Below are 21,653 nucleotides of genomic sequence, written 5' to 3'. Positions count from 1 at the left end.
TCTTTCTCAGATATTGCTCTCTCCCATACACCACTCTCCCCATGGTTTTAGTTCAAACAGGAAACAACACCCTTATCTCTTAGATAATGACATCTACAAAGTCCTTGGAGATGCTTCGAAATGGTCTCCTGCTCATCATTCATAAGGATGGAGAGGCAGTAGCTGAGATAAAGAGCACCTGGTGCCTCTCTGGGCCGGTGCTGTTGGAAGAAGCAAGTCTTTCAGGAGTAGCAAGCTTAAAGTCATTGCCTTAAAACGTAGTCTTCGAGGACGGTGGCCAGAGGAACCCACTTGGAGCACCAAAGCTGGAAAGTACATCAGGATTTGTTGGTTGGCTTTGATGTATCTGCAGGTTTTATTTAACTGTAGAAACTCAGTTTGCTAAGGAAATTATTAACATTAATATCTACATTATATAAGCCTGTTTCTTGCTCTTTTTTTTTTTTTTAACTTTTTCGTTCTTCCAACTGTGGCTGGAAGCCCAAAAGCAGCAAATCAATGCTGGCAAGACATTTGAAGATCCTGGAGGCTGCGCATCCTCACCAACCTGCCTCTTTGTAGGCGTTGTTCAGGTGAGAGCAGATTTCATTGGTCACCTTCTCAAAGGAAGCTTTGCAGTCTCCGCCAAATTTCTCCTCCATCAGTTGCAAGATAATGTCGCAGATAATCTAAGCAGGGAGAAGGGAAGAAATGATCAGTGTGAGCTTTCTTCCACATTAGAGGCATAAGAACAAAATATATATTTTTTTTTAGTTGGGATTCTTAGAGGGCAGAAAGAGGGTACAAGAGCAATTTAGTAACATACAGCATGCAGAGCTGGAAATAAATTGTGGAAAATTTGGTGCATTATAGAATAAAGAAAAATGCGGTCACTGTTGTTGGTTTTTTTAACCATTCTGTATTTAGTTAATGTTGACTGCATCCATATACGAAGTCACTTAGAGACTGCCATACAGAACCAGTTCACTTGGTCCATCTACTGCAATAATCCTTCTCCCGGCAGTGGATGGTCCCAAATGTTTAGAGGCCACAAGGACCCGTGTGTTGAACACTTATGGAATACCCTGTTTGAGGTGTTTCTTCCTAATCTTTCCTGCTCGTTAGCTATCTAGCACTCTGTAGCAATGAGAGTTTGTCTTTACAGCCACTAGGTAGATAGTACACTTCAAAATGCCAGCTGCTTTTCTGTGCAGCATTTATTATTTTGTGTGCAACTTTACCCTGAAAAGGTCTTTTCAGGCTCCTTCCAGGCAGAAATCCTCACTTATTCTCCCATTTATTGAAAATCGGACCTGATGCTTTGGGAACCACCCTCCTGGTGCCCAAGTGACCTTTGCCAGAAGATTCCTCTATTTGCATTCTGTGCTGTGTAAGGCAGATAAAATAGTTATAAATGCACTCCACTGGTGACCTTAGGTGGACCTGGGCAAGTAATGTGATCCTGTATTTACTGTATTTGCCATTGTTGCTCAATATAAGCTCAGTTCCTGTTACTAGAGAAAAAATAGACATCATGGACTGAAGTCCAGTGTAAGCTGCTTTTCTGTGTCTTTTTATTAAAAGAGAAGTGTACGGGAATCCTGTTGCACTGGAAAAACCCACTGCAACTGGTGGGCAGCTCTGCAGCTCCCACCTGAGCAGACCCGCCTGCATTGCATCTTCTGCACAGCCTTCTTTCCAATAGATTCCAGATCCATCATTCCTGCTATCTTCTACCATCAATTGTCTCACCTTCCAACATCTCTACTCTTTGAAGCATATATATATATATATATATACACACTTATATGTACAAAGCCTGGTTTTCCTCAGTTCTTCCCCTCCAAGGGGAAGACATCATCCCATCACAATTACACCCCACTGGGAAGAGGGCTGCTGGCTCACCCTGAAGTTTTTGGGGTCAATCTTCAGCTGGGTGGCATGTTTCTTGCCAAGTGGGTTCACTATCCCAAGAAAAGCCTCGGAGTTGTCCAGGTGTTGCACCATGTCGTTGATGGCGGTGAAAACCTTCTTGCCGTGGCCCCTGACCTGATCCGACTGCTTCATCTCTTCGGCCGAGTCCATGCCTTTGAAGTGCGTGAAGTAGGACTTGGTGTCTGGGTGCTCAGTAAACATCCTGTTGAGAAATGAGGGATATTTTAATCCGCAGACCAAGGCATCCATGCAGATATGGCTTCATGTCCCAGGCCTTGCCTTATGTATTTATTGCCCTTTTTCTTTCTCTTTACTAGTACAGACACCTCTTTGCCCTGGATTCCTTGGTTCTCCTTTGCCATTCCCAGCTGTCCACAGCCCCTGTGCCCACAGCAGCCTGTCCCCTCCCTCCCCTCGTCCTGGGTCACTTCCCTTTGCTCACTCAACCTTAAAACCTACCTATCCTGAATTTATCCTGCTGCATCTGAAGTAAACATTTCCTCAGCGTTGACTCCGTCAGGTGGCTATAAAAGCCACAGAGAAGTGGGAACGTGCTCACACAGGTCGGGTGTGACAGCACGATATTCCCAAAGATGTTCTGGACGGCAGAAATCTCCACTGTGCTCTTCGTAGGTGTTTCCATGGAGAAACTCTACTATTGCTTTTGTTAATTAACACCTTCCTAGAGTCCATCCCAGAGCTTTCTTAACTGCCTGTGATGGATTGCTGGGTACTACTCATTTTGTTTATTCAAACAGTAACACAGTTCAATGACACTTGTAAAGGAATTGCCTTTGCAGCCATCTTGGTCAAACTCTTAAAAAAGCAGTTTACTCCATTGGTTAAACCAGTTATCCACCTGAAATAGCAATAGCAAATTCCAGATTGCCTTTCACAGAGACACAGAACGGTGGGGTTTGAATGGACCTCTGGAGGTCATTTGGTCCAACCCCCTGGTCGGGCCGATTGCCCAGGACCATGTCCAGACTGCTTTTCAGTATCTCCAAGGATGGAGACCCAAAAAGCTCCACAGGCAAGCTGTGCCGGTGTTCTGTCAGCCTCACAGTGAAAAAGTGTCTCCCAATGTTCAGAGGGAACCTCCTGTCTTTCAGTTTGTGCCCATTGCCTCTTGTCCTGCACTGGGCACCACTGAGAAGAGCCTGGTTCTGTCTTTGCATCCTCCTTTCAGGTTTTTATATACATTTATAAGATCCCTCTGAGCCTGTTTTGTTCCTGTTCTGCTTCATACCATCCTTTCTTTTATTTCCTTTAAATGGATGAAGAAATTGTTCCCATATCTTCTTCCCTTCCCACCTCTTCCCCAATTTCCTTTTACTTTTCTTTGTGTGGACCTCTCCTCTTCCCTGTTTCCTCCCTGAGGTGGGCTAAGCCACAGCAAACCAAAATGTTCCCAGCAAGGGCTGCGTGAAAAACATCAAGACGTGTTCCTAGGTGGTAACTCCATCCATCTTGCTGTTCCTCCTCCAACCCTCAGTGGCAGCAGCAGGATGGGCTCTTTCCTTACCTGACCAGCACAGTTGTCCCGTTGTCCTCAGCATCCGCATACATCTTCTCCCAGGCACCACGGGCACTTTGCACCTCGGCTTCAGAGAACGACATGTTGGAGGAGACTTTGGCCACGAAGGGTGCAACACGAGGGAGAAGGACAGGGAGGACCTGGCGAGAGGGTTCTGCTCCAGTTCTCTCCTCAGGGCTCCCTAAATACTGTCCTGGGGATTTAAGAGATCTTGAAAGGAGTCTTTGTCTCCCTTCCCCTCAGTCACATTTCTACAGGCTTTAGGGCTGCCTAATCACTTTTAATCAGGAAAGAAACCAACCACATGAGGAGGGAGGACTAGCGCTCTCGCTGTGGCGTCAGGTACTGGAGCAAAGATCTCGCGGTCTGAGGAGAAAAGAGAAAGAAGGGAGTTTTCAGTGAGGAAGAAAAAGATCGGCTCTCCTCATCTCTCACTGTTGCCAAGGCTAGTGCTTGGTGTCTCTTTCCCAAGGGCGATCCTTGCCCAAGCGCTAACTTTCCCGGCTGGTTCCCGAGAGCACCGCTGTGCTGCAGGCACCGTGGCGCCCTGCCTTCCCAGCACTTCGCGCGCCTTCAGATCCCGTTTCCAGCTCTGGCAACTCCCTCCAGTCCTGCCTTGATGCCGCGGTCACTGCTCTCCTTGCAGCCCTCTGGTTTAGGACAGGCTCACCCCACGGCCGCTGCTGGCCTCGGCACCAGGCGTGCGGGAGGCATCGCCAGCGCAGAGCGACACCGTTGTGGGGACAGTGACAGCAGCACGGGCACAGCATCTGTGGCCACTGTGCCCTGGCAAGCCGCATCGTTTTCGCTCGGGAGATAAAGGGGTGCAGGACACCCAGGTTGGAAGCACAGGCGTTTTGCTACCCTAATCCTCCTGGCTTGCAGCCAGGATCTCTGTCCTACCCCTAAGCCCTACCTGCCTGGGAGGGAGAAGGAGATAAGGGGCAGGAGAAGGGCCAGCGTGGAGCTGCAGATGGTGCATACGGGCCTGTTATTGTCACAGTCACTTGGAACCGGAGGCAAAAAACAATCTTGGATTATCCACACGGCATCTGGGCTTAACCTCTGCCAGGAATGTTCTGGTTAAGTCCAGGGCACGCAGACAAAATAAGGGCTAAGGGGCTTGAGGAACCGCTGCTGGACGCTGAGCGCAGACAAAACCTCGTATTGTTTGGGGTGGTTTAGAGGAGGGAAGGAACAGGCACGAGGGTGAAACGTGCGGCACGGGGAGCAAGACCAGCCTGATACCCCAGGCAGAAGGAAAGGGGTGGCTGCAGCCTCACAGAGAGACTGATCGGTCGCAGTCTCCGTGTGTCTCACCACTGGTGACAGATGCCTCCAATGACTTCACCAAAACTATCCCCCCCGCTTCCCTTCCTATCCCTTTCCACCACAGCAAACAAAGAGTGGTCTGATCCCACGGTGCACAGCCTCCTGCTTTCTCATCCCCAAATCCTCAGAAAAATGCCCCAGATTTCAGGAGAGCCCAGGGGAGGGCGGACAGGCTGTGCTGCCAGGACCGCTGACTCTTTGAAGGCGAACAGATATTGACTGAGAGCAGAACGGGTGGTTGTCATGGGTGGCTTGGGAGGGAGTGAGCTCCTGAAAAAAGAGCAGCACCACTTTTAGCCACAGGGAAAGGGCCTCCAGCAGGTCCGGAGCATGGAGGTGGAGCTGGTTTTTCATCAGGACGTGAATGTGTACAACTACTCGCAACTTTTCCTCCTCTCTGTAGGTGTCATGTTCTCCTCGTGGATCCTGGTGCCCCCTGACTTGCTGAGGACACTTTTCCTTGGGAGAAGCTGAAGAATAGTGGTGAGCCTGGCGCTTTGGCCTGAGCTATGGTAGCAATGCACATTGCTCAAGGATGCATCTTCCCTCTTAGCTTTCTTAGCCTTTTATTCTTCGCCTCCCTTGTTTGTCCATCCCTTCCTTCCCCTTTGTTGTTTTGTTTGGGTTTTGCTTGTTTGTTTGCAGTGGTTCACAAGCAAACCTCAGCTTCACTTCTCCTCTGATCTTTTCAAAGTCATCCGGGACATTGTGCTACAAAGGCGATCATTGACTCGCTATATTGTCAGCCATCCTGTCATGAACAAAAAAATACCCATTTTGACTCGGGAAATTTCAATCAAATTAATTTATTGCCAAGTAACAAATCAACCAACATTTAGACACCTCTCTTCCCCCTGATCCTGGTCCCCCACCTCGGTGCCATGTTACCCCCAGGCCCTTTGGCGAGGCAAGGGGCATTGCAGGAGCTGGGGGTTGGTGCAGGTGGGTCCGTTTGCTCTTGCTGCTCCTTGTGTCCCACTCAACTGCTTCAGCATGGGCTCTTCCCCAAGCCACTGTCCCTTTGGGTGCTGTACCAGCCCTGGCCTTGTCTCTCCTTTTTCAGCATTCACTGCCCTTTCTTAAACATGTTTCTTCAGGGGCACCGTAAACTCATCTGGTTTGTCCAGCTCTGGGGGTGCAGTGGCTCAGTTTTGCCTGGTGCTGAGGCAGCTCTGTGCAGCACTGGGCACTGACCTCCTCCTGCACAGACAAAATGAGCAATGATGCCATCAAGCATGTCACCAGGCTCTCTCTGACATGCTTTTCTATTCTTTCCTTTCGGCTTCAGGTGTTACTTTTACTGTTTTGGAAAATTACCTTCTGTTTTCCCCCTGCACTATTAGCTGAGTCCATGTAAAACGCACACAGAAACACCTTATAAAGCTTTGACATCTCCAATAGGGTTGTATGCATCTGTACAACACCTCAGAGGTCTCTAGATATTGAAACAAAAAAAGCTCCAGAAGCGTTTTTTTTGTTGTTTTGGTTTTTTTTTTTGGCCTTGAAATGGTATCGTTATGAAAAATTTGCAGTTTACTTGTAAAGTCATCACATTGTCGCCAACACCCACCCCCACCCCCTCTCCCAGGGTTTGTTTTGTTTAATATCGTGAAGTGAATGTTCCTAAGTGTAATTTCTGCTGAATGGGAAGAAATATTTTCTAAAGCGGGGGTGCTGGGCAGCACTGCAGAGACAGCCTGGACCCCACATGGGGTGTTCCTCAGCAGGCAGGGTCAGGCTTGGAGGGGCAGAGGGTGCTGGGAGATCCCAAGCAGGGAGCACAGCCCCAGTATTTTGGGTTGTGCATGGCAGCCAAGCTTTTCCTGGATTTGTCCCCAGCCGGGGAAACAGAGGACGTGCCTCCCGCTGCAGTGTGGGGAAACACCAGTGGTTCTGTGAAATGGGGTTTGCTGCCTTTCGGCTTCCAAGAAATCACGTGCTTTAGGCAGAAAGCAACTGGCAAGCTGTGGCGCGAGGAACAGATATCAGCTTCTACCCGCCCAGTCATTTAGGACCTGGCAGTGCTGACTGCCTGCCGAGCCTGCTGCTGCCCAGGTCACCGGCAATGCAAAGCTGGCCCTGTTTCCTTCCTGAAAGTCTGTGATCTGAGAAGTTTGATGTTTAATATAAATAAATCATCCTATTTATTATGCAAAAGGGGTTAATGCCCAGCTCAGCAGACACACCTATTGTAGACAATGGCTGGAAAGGGCTCAGCAGGTATAACTCTTATTTCCCTATCATCCTCTGTCCTGTCAGACCGAGGTTAGGGCCTCCCATAGCAGGTATCCCAGGTTTCTCTGATACTTAGCTTGGGATTCTGACACTCAGTGCTGCTTTTACAAAGAGCAAACCACCTGCATCTTCTCCATGCTCCATATCTGAAATTATCGACATTTCCAGCTCATCAAAATAAGCCAAATTAGGAGCTGCAATCACGACGGTTGGCGTCAATGTCCGAGTGTCAAAGCTCACGTAGCACATGGGTGGGAAAGACCTGGGGCAGACGCAAACAGCTTTTCCAGCTGCAACCAGAGAGGGGCAGTGGCCTGGGATGGAGCCGCGTTTCACTTTGCACTGGTGAAAGTCCCAAGTCCAAAGGATAAGAAAAAAGCTGGAATACTCAGTTTCTTGGAACCTAGCCACCCAGAATGGTCCTCATATAGTTTACAGAGAAATACCACCTGACACAATAGAAATGTACGCAGGTTTCTGTTGTGAATACTTTTATTATGTGCATATGATTTTAAATGTGAAAACAAAGGTGATGTATTCGGAATAGTTCAGCTTTTATTCATCACAGGGCATAGTATAAATACAAATTAATCCTCTGCATGTTGCTTTAATAATTAACAGCATTAAGTACATAGCCAGCAGTGATTCTAACAAAGTTGCTGCAGCTAATAACATTGCCAGTGCTGAGTTTTCATGTAGTATATCCAGCTAACCAAGTATTTGCATTGGGACAGGCCAGTGTTCAGCAGAAAAACTCTGCACCCTTAGTGAAGGGAAAAAAACCAGAACCAAAACCAAAACCAAACAAAAATACCTCCAGCAAGCGAGGCAAAGCTAGTCACCACATCTCACCACGATACTGGTGCCCAGCCAGTCTCCAAGCAATAGCTACTCTGGAGAAACCCCCTCTCAGTTTTGTTGCCGAGCACAACTTTACAGGGTATGGGACATCCCCTTGGCCATTTGGGGTCTGCTGTGTCCTCTCCCAGCCCCTCAGCTCCCCCCGCCAGCCTCCTCGCTGCAGGGGCAGAGTGAGAAACAGAGGCAGCCTTGTTGCTGTGCAAGCCCTGTTCAGCTATTGCTGAAACATCGGTGTGCTGTCAACAGCGTGCTGGTGATAAATCACACGGCAGCGTTAACTGCACCCCAGGCAGGCCCAGGACACTGCAGGATCACATCTTTCTCTCAGACAAATTTGGGCTTACATGGGCCACACTGTGCTGAACCTGCGCACAGGCGCTGTAGGCAGGAGGCAAAGAAAGGAGGTTTCATGGACACGGAAAATATCAAGCCCAAGTGAGAGATGTAGAGAGTAGACACAGCTGGACAGAGGGGCTCAGGCAGCAGTATAAGCACTATTCACATCTGTGATGTTACAGTTCAGATCTGCCCAGCTAATGGGATCAAACCGCCCAATGTTTTAATGGAAAAAACACTCCCACAGGCTTTGGGTATAAGCTACCGGACAACATCGAGTTACTGCTTCATAGCGTATCTTGACTGGGACAAAAGCTCTTCAGTTACACATAATCTACTTAAGTGATGTTCTGAAGAAACCGCAAATCCATTGAATGTCACCCCTGGCGGAGCTAAACCTGGGCACCAGGTAGGGAGACCTGATATCAGAGGAAGAGAGGACGTAGCTGAAAGAAGACATCAGGCTAAAAGAAATAGTTATAAGGTGGTATATATGGAATTTAGACACCAGTCCAGAAGCTTTGTATCAAACACAGGTAGAGTACAGGTGATTATATTGGTGGTATAGACTGTTGTGTTCAGAGATGCAGCAGGGCTAAGCTAGAAGGGCAAAAGATAAAGCAGCAGATAAACCTGCTGTCAGGTACAACAGGAAGGAGGTGTTGGATTGAAAGGGTGGTTGGTGAGGAATGGAAGGAACCAGAGAATCAGACTAGCAAACTGTTACCTGTGTGAACAGAAGGCTGGATGATGGACTTTATGGTCCATTTACCTTCTCCACTTTCGTAATTATTGCCCCCCACTAAAGCCACGCTCTCCCTTGGGTTGCTGTCCCTGCTGCTCAACGTACTGGGCATTTACACAGATAAAAAATCTATCATCACTGTCCGACTTTCATTGGAAGTAATGTCTGTACACGTGGCCTTAAATTCAGTGAGCCCAAATTTAATATCCAGCTTCAGCTCGCGTTTCCTCCCCAGCGTTGTGTCTGGCATTGGCACTGTACAGGAGCCAAGAAGTTCTATCCCTTCCTCATCTACGTACAGAGCATCCTGCTTTTCTGTACCATGGAAAGAAAAGAGTACACTTGTCTGATCTGGTTCTGTTGGATGGAAATTATAGTGGGTAACTTCATTTATACTCACTGACTCCTCAATTCCCACCAGTTTCTTGAAGATATCTACTGAATAAATATAGCCATCAGCTTTTGAGACCCTTTTTTTACGGAAGTCATGGATGGTAGCATCAAATTCCTGACTTATTGCTAGGCCATATGTCCGAGCACTGACTCTTGAGGCAACAATATATGGATTGACTCCAAATAAAACAGCCCCTTTTGCAACGGCCACTTGTGCCTCCAGTGGGCAAAAGATATGATACTTCTCACCAAAGGCCTGACTGATCGCATCTCTCAAGATGATGCTAGATGCAAAGCCCCCTACAAGCAAAATGTACTTGACTTTGGCTATCTCAGGCTTGTCAAGAATTTCCCTCAAAGCACAAACGATATTTTCGATACTGTAGTCAAAAAAGCTCTTCATTTTCTCATATGTAATCATGATCATCCCATCACGCCACACAGCTCCTTTTGCATTTTCGAAGAAGTGGGAGATGTCCTTCTTGGAGCTTGCCACTCTGGTCAAGTTGTAGTAGCAATGTATGTAGACTGCCTCCCTGCTAGCAGAGCATTTCTGTAGACTGAAGTTGTACATCATATGTTGTAATTCAGTAGGATGGTTCTTTACATATTCATCCCATACACCATCATCAAATATTTCCTTGAGGAAACCAGTGAAGTTTTCATCTACTCTGTTGCCTCCCCATCCACCTCCAGTTGCCTTGTGTAGCTCCTTCAAGTAATGGTTTTCTTGGATCTCATGTACTGTGATGTCTATTGTGCCACCTGCATACACATACAAAAACATATGAATCATAGAATCATTTTGGTTGGAAAAGACCCTCAAGATCGTAGAGTCCAACCATTGAAGTCAGCTCTTTTCTTTAAAGTACATGAGGTCCTTTCTTTCCACTGAATATAATCTTACCTTCTGAACTCCTGCTTCACAAGTCTGCTTTTCTGCTGCTTTCTTTTCTCATCCTGACTCCTCCTCTATTGCCTGCACACCTTTAGATTTCCTAAATTCATGCACTTCTGTTTAGAAGCCTAGTCTCTCAGGGCTCTTACAGTAATTGCTGAGGAGAGCTGGATGCTCTGACTTGCTCCCTGCACAAGCCGATGTCCTTTCTTATCACAAAAGGAAACTGGCCTCCTCACATAGAGCTTGTATATCAGAAGGCAGGAGTCAACTGTCTGAGTTAAGATGAACAGTGGTGGTGAGACTCTCAGAAACTCGTGGTCCTCTTGATGCCTTTTCAGTACTTGTTCACAGTCACCAGACTGCTCTTGGCAGGGAATTCATGTCACACCAAAACAAACCTCACACAGGAAACTAGAGGAATTGCTAAGAAGTGCTCCATCAAATATTCCTAATGATTTACTCTACAGGGCCTGCTAGCCAAACTCTTTGGTCAAGTCACTGGGCACTACACTTGCTCCCACAGGGAAGACACCTTCAGCCACATGGTGTGAACTGTGGGGTTGTTCTATGCAGGGACAGGAGCTGGAATTTATGATCCTTGTAGGTCCCTTCCAACTCAGGACATTCTATGGTTCTGTGATTCTAAGACAGTGAGCTCGGGCTATGCAGCAGCGCGTGGGTGCACGTCAATGGTGATGCTGGGACACGGTGCTGGCTAGTTTGGCACAACGGCAGGAGCTCTCGCTATGACTGTCTGGCCTGAAGCACATGGCAGCATGAGACAGTGACTTCCATTTGCCATGGAGCAGGCCTTTAGCAGTCCTGTCCTTTCCTCTCATTTTTATGCCTGCCCATGGGATCTCAATAAGTGAGAAATAAAAATAAAAACCCCACGATAAGCACAGCAGTGGAGTCCAAGCTCTGGGACTGCACTGCAGACCTTTGGGAACACTGCGAAACAGCCACACTCCATGCCCAGCAAAGACGGTACTTGCTAAACAGGGAAAATTTACCTCCACAGTCAACAACAATATACTGGATCCCAGGAGAGTCTTCAAACTTCTTCTTGTCACTGCTGTCTACCATAAACCCTTCCTGTGGAAGCTGTTTGCACCATAGTGATGCAGCCTCTGGTTCCAAGGCAAGGATCAGCTTCTCAGAGATCATGTCAGAGATAAGTCCTGCCTAAAATCACCAGAGAGAGGTGTCAGTTCAAGGTAAGGTGGTGAGATCACTGCATGAATGCCACCTGCTAGGGAGGCTGTTCTCACCCCAGGAGCCCACAATGGGATGGTGGTTCTTGCACCGCTGATCTCCCTGGGGCTCATTTCTAAACAGTGGTGCAGAGAAAGGGCAGAGAGGTTGCCACCGGCAGTTTGGGACATCCTTTCCCGCATCACCCTCAATGTGGGAGATTTCTCTCTCTGGTAGACTGAAATTTGAAATACAGGTTGTTTAAATGTTGAGGAGTTCCTCTGCCTTGATGGGTAAAGAAATCTCCGAAGATAATTTGAGGGGGTGGGATAACCCCTGCTTTTACCTCTTTCGCTGCCAGCCGCATGAACTGCCTGGCAGCCGCGCTCCATATGGCTGGGACAGTAATGACCCAGGTGATCTCCTCCAGGTCACAGACGGTTTGGAAAGAGGCCTCTTGGATGGTGTTCAGGGCATGATCCTTCAGGTAGCGCAGGCTTTCGGAAAAGACCGTCAGGGCGGGAAGCGTCTTTCCATTGCTGGCTTCCAGCGTCATGCTAGAAGTGACTTTCTACAAAATAAAAGGTCTCAGGGTCACACATGGCAGTCTCAGCAAGAGACCTGTGCACCTCCTCCAAATTACAGGGGGCCTCACTTGTTCCCTGTGGAGGACTGAGACAGGGAGCCCCAGAGGCAGGCCAGTTTCTCCGTTAAGCTCTGAAGCAGGGCAGCTTTCTGTTAAGAACAAATACCTGGCTTCACTGAGGTGTGCAGTCAGATTTCATTGTCTTCTAAAAAACTGTATAATTTTTATTGTTTTATTTATTTTTCTTATTTATTTATTATTGCTATTTATTTGTCTACTTGTTTAGTTATAGTTATAGTTACGGTTACAGTTACAGTTATAGTTATAGTTGGGTTTGGGGTTTTTTTTAATTGACAACGAATAGCATGATAGAGGAAGGGCCCGTAAAGCCTTCGGCTAATCAAGAAAATAAAGAGTTTCTGCTTCAGTTCATCAAAATGCCCTTTGATGTCCATTCATTCATCCTCACCAGCCACATCACTCAGCCCTCTTCACCAATTCCCCTACCCCCTCCACCCCTCAAATAGTAACCATTCCACCTACTGTGTTGTACAGCTTCATCTTGAAGTTTTGGAAGAAGTACCAGCTGTCAGCTTCGCCGGGGGGCAGGCTCTTGTACTTCATCACAGCATCGTAGCCAAACTTTTTGAACTCCTGATTCTGGTTGAACAAGATGCATGTGGGTGTCTTTGGGGTCTTGAACCCGTGCTCCATCCCCCAGTACACTTGGCGGATTTGGTCGATACCTGAAGCGAGGGAGAAGCAGTACCCACTGTAGGACGTGCCAAAATCTATAGCAACGACGAAGATTGACTTGGTGGCCATGGCTGGAGGCAGCACAGAGACACGCAGCTCGGGGAGCTACAGAGGAATAAATAGATGGGAAGGGGGTGAAACTGAAACTGCTCCAGTTGATATTGCTGAGGGAAGCCACACCTCTCAACTTTTATTGTCTGGAAAACAGCGAGGTACTAGTCACAGTGCAAAGAAAAAGTGCCTTTTCCCGTAAAAGGCTGGGCTTGTTTCTGTTATTTATAGCAGGAAAGTCCTGTTGCAAAAGCAAGGACGTGCCTGACGCTTCAAAAAGCTTCCTACACTCTGAGCAGCACAGTACCCTGTGCTGCCACTCATTTTGGCAAACATTTTCTGCTGCCGTAAAGTCATGGGTACCCCCGAGCTTTCTTCCTACGACAGAATGGTGATGCCTGAAGTACTGTCTAGGAGCGCTGGTCCTCAAGAGGTGACTGCAGGAGGCAGCAGGTATGTTGCACAGGGGATGTCTCTGGCTAAACTTACCGAGCTTAACCTTAGTAAGTCTGAATAGTTCTACGAAGTCCTTTGGGGGGCTGCAGCAAAGGACAGCAAACATTTCCTGACTCTGAAATATTTCAGTAAAAGCTCTGTTTTCTACTTCATGTCTGTCACAGGGATGGTTAATTTCCTCAAATTCAGCTCAAGTTCAGCTCCAAAGCATGAGGCAGATCTTAAATGGGAAAGATTGGTATAAATAGTGTATACAGATCCTGGTTTGGGGGGACTTGGTCTTTGAGGTCATCAGTTTTGCAAAGCTGACTTAAATGCAGATTTTATACTGGATTGTTGAGCTTCAAGAAAAAAACAATGTGTCCTCAGTGAAAGACTGGAAACTAAGTGATTTAACTGGAAGGGAGTCCACTCAAATAAACTAAACTAAAATCTGTTTCAGTGGGAGAGGGGAGGTGGTGAGAGAGAGGAGCAGGACAGTCCCTTGCAGCAGCCCTGCAGACTTGGATCGGCATGAACTGACAGTGGAGCCTCATGCTCAGGCTTTCTCTGGCATTGCCTTGCTGCAGGAAGGAGCTTGCTGTCTGCTCCACCTGCACCCGAGCTGCAGCAGCACCTCACCCTGGGACTGTATCTGTAATAACAACTGATGTTTGGGATCCTCATTAGGAAACAGGACACAGAGCAGCTGTAGAAATAAAAAAAATACCCTGCGAACACAGAGTTTTGTTACTCTCTGTTAAAACAAAACAAAACAAAACACAGCTATACATTGCAAAGTTGGCTTCAGCACAACAGTCGCGTGCATTTGCTGTTCCCCACGCTCTGCAGGTCTGGGGTGAGTTTGTTTTTCAAGAGTCGTTCCTGTATCCTACCCGCTTCATCCAGCCCTAATGATTGCTCAAATCCTCCTCCTATTTTTGGCAAACCCTGGCCTGTATGGTCCTCTGAACTGTAACAGGCGTCATCTGGAGCAGTGCTGGCTCACTTGTGCTAAAACCGCATCCAGGTGTGTGCTGGGCCACCACGTGCCCTGGAACCCCTGTCCTGGCTCTGATCTCTGGATGTAGCATGGATGTAGCCATGGAGCCTCTGCTCACGGGCTTGTATTTTATAAGGTACCTGTTCAGAGTATGTGATTTTTTTTCCCCCTTCGTTGTAAGAATTCCCTTTTCTTTTTTCCTCAGACAAACATTTGACACCTTGTGTGAATCACCAACCATTGACCGTCAACAATTCATACACTGTATTTCAAGGCTGACAGAAAGGCTGGCGCTGCTGGAAAAAGAACAAGGGTGAGTCTGGTGACCAGAAATTACAGTGTTTAGTGTGGCCCCTGATGATCAGCTGTAGCTGGTGTACACTGGGACAGGTTGGACAGAAGATAACAGTCATGGAGGCACCCCAAAATCAGTTTAGGTGTACAACAAGGTCCAAAACAAACTTTATTCTGGCCAGAACAGTACGGCCAATAAACCGACTAGAAACAGGGTTTATACAATTAGTTAGCACTCCGATAACATAAGATACAGGTTCAGATATCAAGTTGAGGAGATTATTGGGGTGCAGTAAAATAAGAATAATGAGGATCCACAGTGCGCATACCCACACTCACAAGAAACAAAACCAGAGCCCTCTGCCCCGTTTTGCCCACAAGAGATAAACACTCACCTGTTGCAGCAAGGACTTTACACTCGCCTGTTTCGGCAAGGACTTTATTCAAGGATATATTCAATAATTTATCACTCACCCAAACGAGGAGGTGAGGCGCTCCCAATCCCGGGAAGTTTCCTTAGACGGCGTCTCCATCTAAGGGGAGGGCTCCGGCGGGCTCTGCAGACCGGCTGCTCCGAGAAGACCACACAAAGGGAATCTTCAGCGGGAACCCCATTTTATAGTCTGATCAGATCTGGCTGTGGGCATTCCAGAAGCTTCTCAGCTTCTTTGGGTCCCTCGTCTGCTGACGACCCTGCCAGCCGACTCCGGGTCTCACAAAGAGAGCCATTAGCTGCCCCATTGAAGGCGCCAGTTCTGAGAGGGGGATGTGCAACTGCCACAATAACAAACAAGCCAGACATAGGGAGGGCTCTGAGTTAGCATCGAATTTTGTCTGGGCCATACTGGGAACCCAGAGCAAATTTACAGAAGCTGTTTGATCTGCAGCATATAACATGCAGGTCTTACATTTTCAGAGTATTTTATTTGCACTATTGGTACTGACCCCACCCACCTGGCAAAGCACAGCCTTGAGAAGTTTTGGTCTCTAGATTTTTTTTTCCTTATGTGCTGATAAGGAATTAGAGGGAGGAAGTCTAGCTTGGGCGTTTCTTAGGACTTTAATGGATACTTGCCTACTGACTCTAATGGGGTTTATTATTTGTTTCTTCCCCCAATGGATGGACGGACAGCCAGAGAAGAGTTTGGTCTGAATCTGTTGATTCTCGACTACAATTTCTGGAGAGATGGTGCAGGTAATATGATTCTTTATATTAAGAATATATATAAGCAGGTGTGCCAGTTTGACTGAAAATGGGTTAATTTTCTTCATGCACTTAGAAACCTTTTTTTTTCATAGCTAGCACACTCATTATTTTGATTTCGTTTGAGAAGAAGCAGATAACACCTCAGCACAGAGTTAATGTTTTCAAATACTCTGGTCTGAGAGCCAAGGACATTCTGAGCACTCTGCCCACAGGTGTGAGGCATCGAGGAAGGGGGGCATGGATGGGGCAGAGCTTGACTGACATCCAGACTGATCAATGAGAGTATTCCATCCCGTTAGCGTCATGCTTCAGATTTAAGGAATGTTCCGCTCTCTCTTGGGCGCTTTCTCTTGCGTGCATTGGTTTTTTTCTTTGCTCTTTTTTGTTTTCAGAGCTGGGGGAGTTTCAGTCAGGACGTTTAGTCTGGCCTTTTGCCATTTTGCAAAAGCCTCTGGGCTTTTCTGCCTTTTTCCACTTTTTTCTCTCTTTTGGATCGGCTGTTCAGGACTGGGGTATCACTTCCTGGGACTGACTGCTTAGTGTGGATGGAGTTCATTTGGAATTGCCTTGAGTATCTTTTCTTTCTATTTTACATATATATTTACTAGTAGTGTATTAGTATTTTGTTATTTTATTAAACTGTGTTTATCTCAATCCAAGTTTCTCCCTTCCCTTTTGATTCTCTCCTTTATTGGGGGGGTAGGGGGTGGGGGTGAGTGAGCGGCTGTTTAGGTTGTACTGCTAGCTCAGGTTAAACCATGACAGCGAGGAAACTCATAAATGTTTCTGCAGCTGTCACTGAAACATACTAAAGCCTTAGTTATCACAGCCCTGTCCTGCAGGGCACACCAAATTTTCGTTCTCCTGTTTGGCTGCATTGTCATGGCCAGACAAGAGCTGCCATTGAAGCAGGTTTGTCTTGGGGTGCAGATCAGGGTACGTGACCAGGGCACACGACAAGAAAACATCATGTTGTGCAATGAGCTTTCATTTCCATGCGAATACTTCCCTGAATATGTAACGGCTGCCTTAACACCAGTAGCCTTTAAAATAAAAGCATCCAGCCGAATATAGAAAGGGGAGGTGGTAAAAGCAACTCTGAGGACAGTTAGAGCAGATGTGCAGGGGCTGTCCTGGCTTTTTGCCATGAAAACTGCCCTCTTATGAATGAGGCAAGCACTGAGGGAAGACATAGTGACAGGAATACTGGCAAGAAGGAGGGAAATGGTTAACCAGGAGGAAAGAAAAAAAAATAATAGCCTGATGGATGGCATCTTGGGCATAACATGCAAACATAAGTAATTCTCAACGAGTAAGGCCAGGAGTGAATAAACTTCAAATACAACAGGTGGGTGTCCATGCCCTTCCTGAACAGTTTTGTGGAGAAGGGGCTTTCCTGATGGGATTTTCATGAAGACAGACTGTGGTATTCTAGTTTCTGATCACAGCTGTTGTTCACGGAGTATTTGCGGGGTCATGAAGTGCTTGCAGGTGTGCAGTCATGAACAGTCTGGTAGTGAAGGAATACTCAGACTTTATGCAGCCTTGGAGCTTTCTTCCGCAGTGGCTCAAGTTTGAGACTTGGGCTGATGTAAGGCAAAGTTTCCCAGACAGTGGTCCTAGACTCAGATGACGACCAAGCTCAGTCACTTGTCCCCCCCACTTTGTTTGCCTAATTACAGAAGACTGTCAGGAAACCAGTCTAGATCCAGATTACACCTCCTAAATTCAGGTCCTCATTCTTAGTTTGTTCCCAGGTCTGTCTGCTTAACATATCTTGTCTTCTTCCATTTCTAGCCAGCATGCTGAATCTGATCATTACAAGCCACAGCAGACCCACAACCCTGATCCTCCTTACCAGGAGGGACACAGAAGACACGAGGAGTGAGTATTGGGTTTTTCTGAAATTTCCTCTTCTCAGTATTGTCCTTTCATCCACAGCCACTCATCTTCCCCCATAACATGTCTATCACCTCCAAGGTTAGACAAGCTCTGAACACAACATTTCTGTGTGCGGTACTGAAGGTAATACAATTGACAAAGCAGTACCTCAATGGGATACTTCACAAGATCAAAATAGTAATAAAAGATGGTATGGCTTACTCTGAAAGGAGAGGAAAGAAACAAGGGACGAGAGGTCTCCTTTATATTAGGGCTGCAGGTACTCATTCTGAGATCTGTAATACAGAAGAAGACACAATCACTTAAAACATCTAGTGAATGATAAAAAGCAAAAAATTTCCAGCACTTTTTGGGGCGTGAGTCTGCAAACGACCTAGGGTCATGGCATAGAGAGGGTTTTTTAAAGCTCTAGTAGTATCACCTAAAGAGGAGGCACTGGAAACAGAAGAGTTTCACCTGCAGGAGGAATAGGAGACTGACATTACCCAGACATCTGTGGAGAAAGGAATCCAGGAGAACAGAACTCTCTGGAGAGTTTGGAATGTTTGGTGATAATGTTTTGGTGTTAAAGATGGAGAAAACAACTAGACAAAAGATGAGAGTAGATTCTAACAGGTGGAGAATAATTGTGTTTTCCTCAAGCCTTTGACCTCTGATCCTCACAACCCCACCTCCTTTTCTTCTGATGTAAACAGCTTTCCCCTTGATTTGAGCATAAATCCTAAGTGGAGGCTTTCAGGGGAGGTTGTTAAGCTCCCCTGGAGTTTTTTGTGGGTGCTCTGTGCTTTCCCACCTCACAGCTTTTTTTGCCAGAATTCAGACTATTCAATAGGGGCAAGTCTGCTGTTGTCTTAGTGTCCAAGTACAAATAAAGAGATCTCACAAGAGAAATCTGTTCCAGAGCATTTCCTGGAGGGGAGAGCCAAAAAGAGCTTCAGGAGAACGAGGAATTGAAGAAGCTGAAAGAGGAGAACAAGGAACTAGAGAGAAGGTAAGGTATTTATTCAGATTTCTGACAAAATGTGTGTTTCTACTCTGAAGGGCCACATAATTTTGCTTCCTCCAGTCCCTAGGGACTCCTTGTTTCCGACCAGACAACCTAGACAGCTTCTCCCCAGACTTTCAATTTGACAGCATCTCTTTGTAACTAATTTCTGGAAGATGGTTGGGGTTGTTCTGGAAAGGGAAGGAGACTTTCCCAGGGTGAACGTGTTAATAAAGAAATCATCCTACAATGACATAGTAAAAATGCTGCTCTTTGACCAGATTCCACTGTGATCATGCAAAACTGAGCTGAGAAAGCACTATTTCCCACACAAAAGCTGCTTGCTAACTATATAATATAGTTGAGAAGTGCATTGTAGAAAACACAGGATTCATTAAATAGATTCATAACATGCTGTGAAATAGTTACACTTATTCATTGTTTCATCTTGTCTTAGCTAAGTTTTTTAATATCCTTCTTGCCCTAGATTCCAAAAGCTCTTGTCTAAAGTGATGGGCATGCACGAGAAGTCTGAGAACATAAATGACCCTTTGCGTTTGTCTGCTGTGCTGAAGATGTATGAGATGCTCAGGCTGCATGACTGGGAAAAATTCCGGAGCTCTTCACCCTATTTGACTTATGAAACAGGCAGAAGCATAATTGAGGTTTGTTCATGCCCATTTTCTCAGTTTGGCTCTTATCAGATCAATATGGTGCAGTCAGTATAGCAGGCTTTGAGTACTGAGTATTTCTGTACCAGACAGGGCTGGGGACTAAGTCTGGGTCTCTGGTTTTCCAGCCCAGCTGTAGAGCGCAAACTGACAGCGACCTGCTTCCTACCGCCTTTCAGAATGGCACATTCAAATCCCGGTCCCGTATCTCACCCATGTTAAGTACAAGTGGGAAAGCAGAGTCCTGTTTCCTTATGGTGAATGTTTAAGTATTGGATGGGAGACCTTTTTCTGATGTCTGACTCACTGCTTTGATGCTGGGGGGATCTGAAGGAAAAGACAAAAATGATACACCTTAAAGGACGAGACTGAGATGAGGCCATTATTAGCATCAGTTGTGATGATAAGGCCCTGCAGATGCTGAAGAATGGGCTTCAATATGGAAATAGCTCAACAAAACAGTTTATTTCCCAGGTATTGAAGATATATTTCAATCGATTAGCGGCCCTACAATTTACGCTAATGCAGATGTGATTTCAGCACACACTTTCAACACTATGCCTTTTGTTCCACTGTCATTGCTGCCGTAACCAGCTGTTGTCTTTGTGCTGCAGAAACTGTTTGAAGCCTGTGAGAAAGATATACAGCAGAGGACAGCTAAAATATTTAAAGTTATTGGCATTCCACCTTCGAATGATGCTATGACCAACAGCAAACAGGTATTTTATGTTTCTGCGTAACTGGGCCTAGGCAGTGGGATAAAAGGGCCATCTGCCTCTGCCATTCATTTAGAACTTAGCTTTTGCTAAGGACACTGCTCAAAATGTATTGACAATGACAGTGGGGATAACTGAAGAGCTGAGGGGGGTGGAGGTGTGGAAAGCGAAGCTCCAGCAACGCTTCTGTGCCCCATGATACGCAGACATAGGCTGGCTGAAGTGCATGTATAAGTGCAGAAAGCGTTTTCCAGCCCTGTGTTGCTCTTATGGGACCTTCCTCTAAAGCTTGAAATGAGTGACTTCTCCATTGCTGATTGACACCATCTGAGAAACGAAAGTTCCCAGTGCTCAGGGACTGCACTGCGGGCCACACCACACGCTAACAGTCTGCTTCGTGCTGTGCTTGGTTTATAGGGGCTGATGCAAGCAATAAGGAGTGTCCTCAGGTATTCCTATTACGAAAACGACTGTGAGTTTTACAACAAAATTGTCATGGTGAGTAGGGATACAGCCCAGGAACAGGGTCGGTGGTTCAATTTTCTGGTATGTCTGTGCAGCTCGGTATTTAAAAAAAAATGGGAGGTCTCCCTTCTGCTTAGAGTTCTTTTCAACTTGTGGTGAGAGTCTTCCATCCCATATATTCCCAAATATTCTCACAGGCACGCACAGAGGCACATGTAACCTTGCAAGGGAGACACAGAGCTGCACCAGGAGCAGTGGAGAGCAGCAGGACAGGCAGGGCCATGACCACACCAGCAAGGGCACTGTCCTATCCAACCCAAGCATGGTGCAAAGAGCAAGGCCAGTGGCGGTGATCAGGGTCAGCCATAGACCAGTGATCACCAGACAAACCCACAGTGACCAGGCAGGTCCAGACCAAGCTGGGAAGTTGGTCTGTGGGTCAGGGTCAGCAAGGCTGGGCACAGGCATCCCTCCATCACCTGCCACCACTGAACTTGAATCAGCTCCTGGACTGAGTGGTGGACGGTCTGCGGGTGGAGATGAGTCTTCTCATAAGTTTTTCTCATCCCACCCTTTCTGACAGCTTAGCTCTTTCCGCAGCAGCCGAATCCAAGGTTATATGGCCACGCTGTATCAGAGCTGACCCTGAACACAAGCAGCCAAACTGCTGGGGAGGCCAGGGAAAGCTCACAGAGACTGTTGGTGTGCACAGAGCCCTGACACTTGCTAGCCAAACAGGCTATAATCTAGTGAGTTTTTTTTTTCTAGGAAATATATATCCATGTCATATAGATCATATATATATATGAAGCCTCCTAAGAGCAGCTTCCTCCTTTTGCAGTTTGCTGGGCCTTTCCAAAAGCTCAGCCTTATCAAGCTTTTTGCAGATTTCTCTATGAGGAAATAGAGACAGTTGCTGGATGCTGGAACAGTCCAGAAGCCCATACTTAGAAAACGAAAGGACCTTTGAAGTGACCTGGGACCTCCACCTGTCCCCCATTAGTTTTGACAGACTAAATTCTTCAGCACTTAGTTAAGGTGGAACAGCTACACAGAGCAAGAGCAGGGAGGCAATGTAACATCACATCAACATAACATTACAAAGCTTTGAAAACTCTTCTCACTTCATTTTCA

General features: G+C 46.7%; 3 protein-coding genes across 3 annotated transcripts; 1 reads left to right on the top strand and 2 right to left on the bottom strand.

Annotated features, from left to right (window-relative positions):
• Positions 1–539: 539 nt before the first annotated feature.
• LOC135984434 (cytoglobin-like) lies at positions 540–3,534 on the bottom strand. The gene is made up of 3 exons (XM_065626748.1): positions 3,440–3,534; positions 1,885–2,116; positions 540–668 (listed from the first exon to the last, which is right to left on the bottom strand). Exons 1-3 carry the CDS (start codon positions 3,532–3,534, stop codon positions 540–542), a joined length of 456 nt encoding a protein of 151 aa, XP_065482820.1.
• A 5,296-nt stretch (positions 3,535–8,830) lies between these two features.
• LOC135984392 (heat shock 70 kDa protein 12A-like) lies at positions 8,831–12,874 on the bottom strand. The gene is made up of 4 exons (XM_065626671.1): positions 12,578–12,874; positions 11,795–12,019; positions 11,268–11,439; positions 8,831–10,118 (listed from the first exon to the last, which is right to left on the bottom strand). The coding sequence occupies exons 1-4, from the start codon at positions 12,857–12,859 to the stop codon at positions 9,073–9,075; spliced, it is 1,725 nt and encodes a 574-aa protein (XP_065482743.1). The 5' UTR covers positions 12,860–12,874; the 3' UTR covers positions 8,831–9,072.
• A 303-nt stretch (positions 12,875–13,177) lies between these two features.
• LOC135985350 (uncharacterized) lies at positions 13,178–21,162 on the top strand. The gene is made up of 9 exons (XM_065628627.1): positions 13,178–13,294; positions 14,485–14,592; positions 15,706–15,768; positions 17,578–17,664; positions 18,584–18,673; positions 19,155–19,332; positions 19,953–20,057; positions 20,472–20,552; positions 21,103–21,162. Exons 1-9 carry the CDS (start codon positions 13,197–13,199, stop codon positions 21,160–21,162), a joined length of 870 nt encoding a protein of 289 aa, XP_065484699.1. The 5' UTR covers positions 13,178–13,196.
• The last annotated feature ends 491 nt before the right edge of the window (positions 21,163–21,653 follow it).

Source organism: Caloenas nicobarica, chromosome 1 (genome assembly GCF_036013445.1).
Source record: "Caloenas nicobarica isolate bCalNic1 chromosome 1, bCalNic1.hap1, whole genome shotgun sequence".
Taxonomy (NCBI): Eukaryota; Metazoa; Chordata; class Aves; order Columbiformes; family Columbidae; genus Caloenas; species Caloenas nicobarica.
The sequence above is the reverse complement of the archived record's forward strand: the minus strand, read 5'-3'. Positions and strand labels throughout refer to the sequence as shown.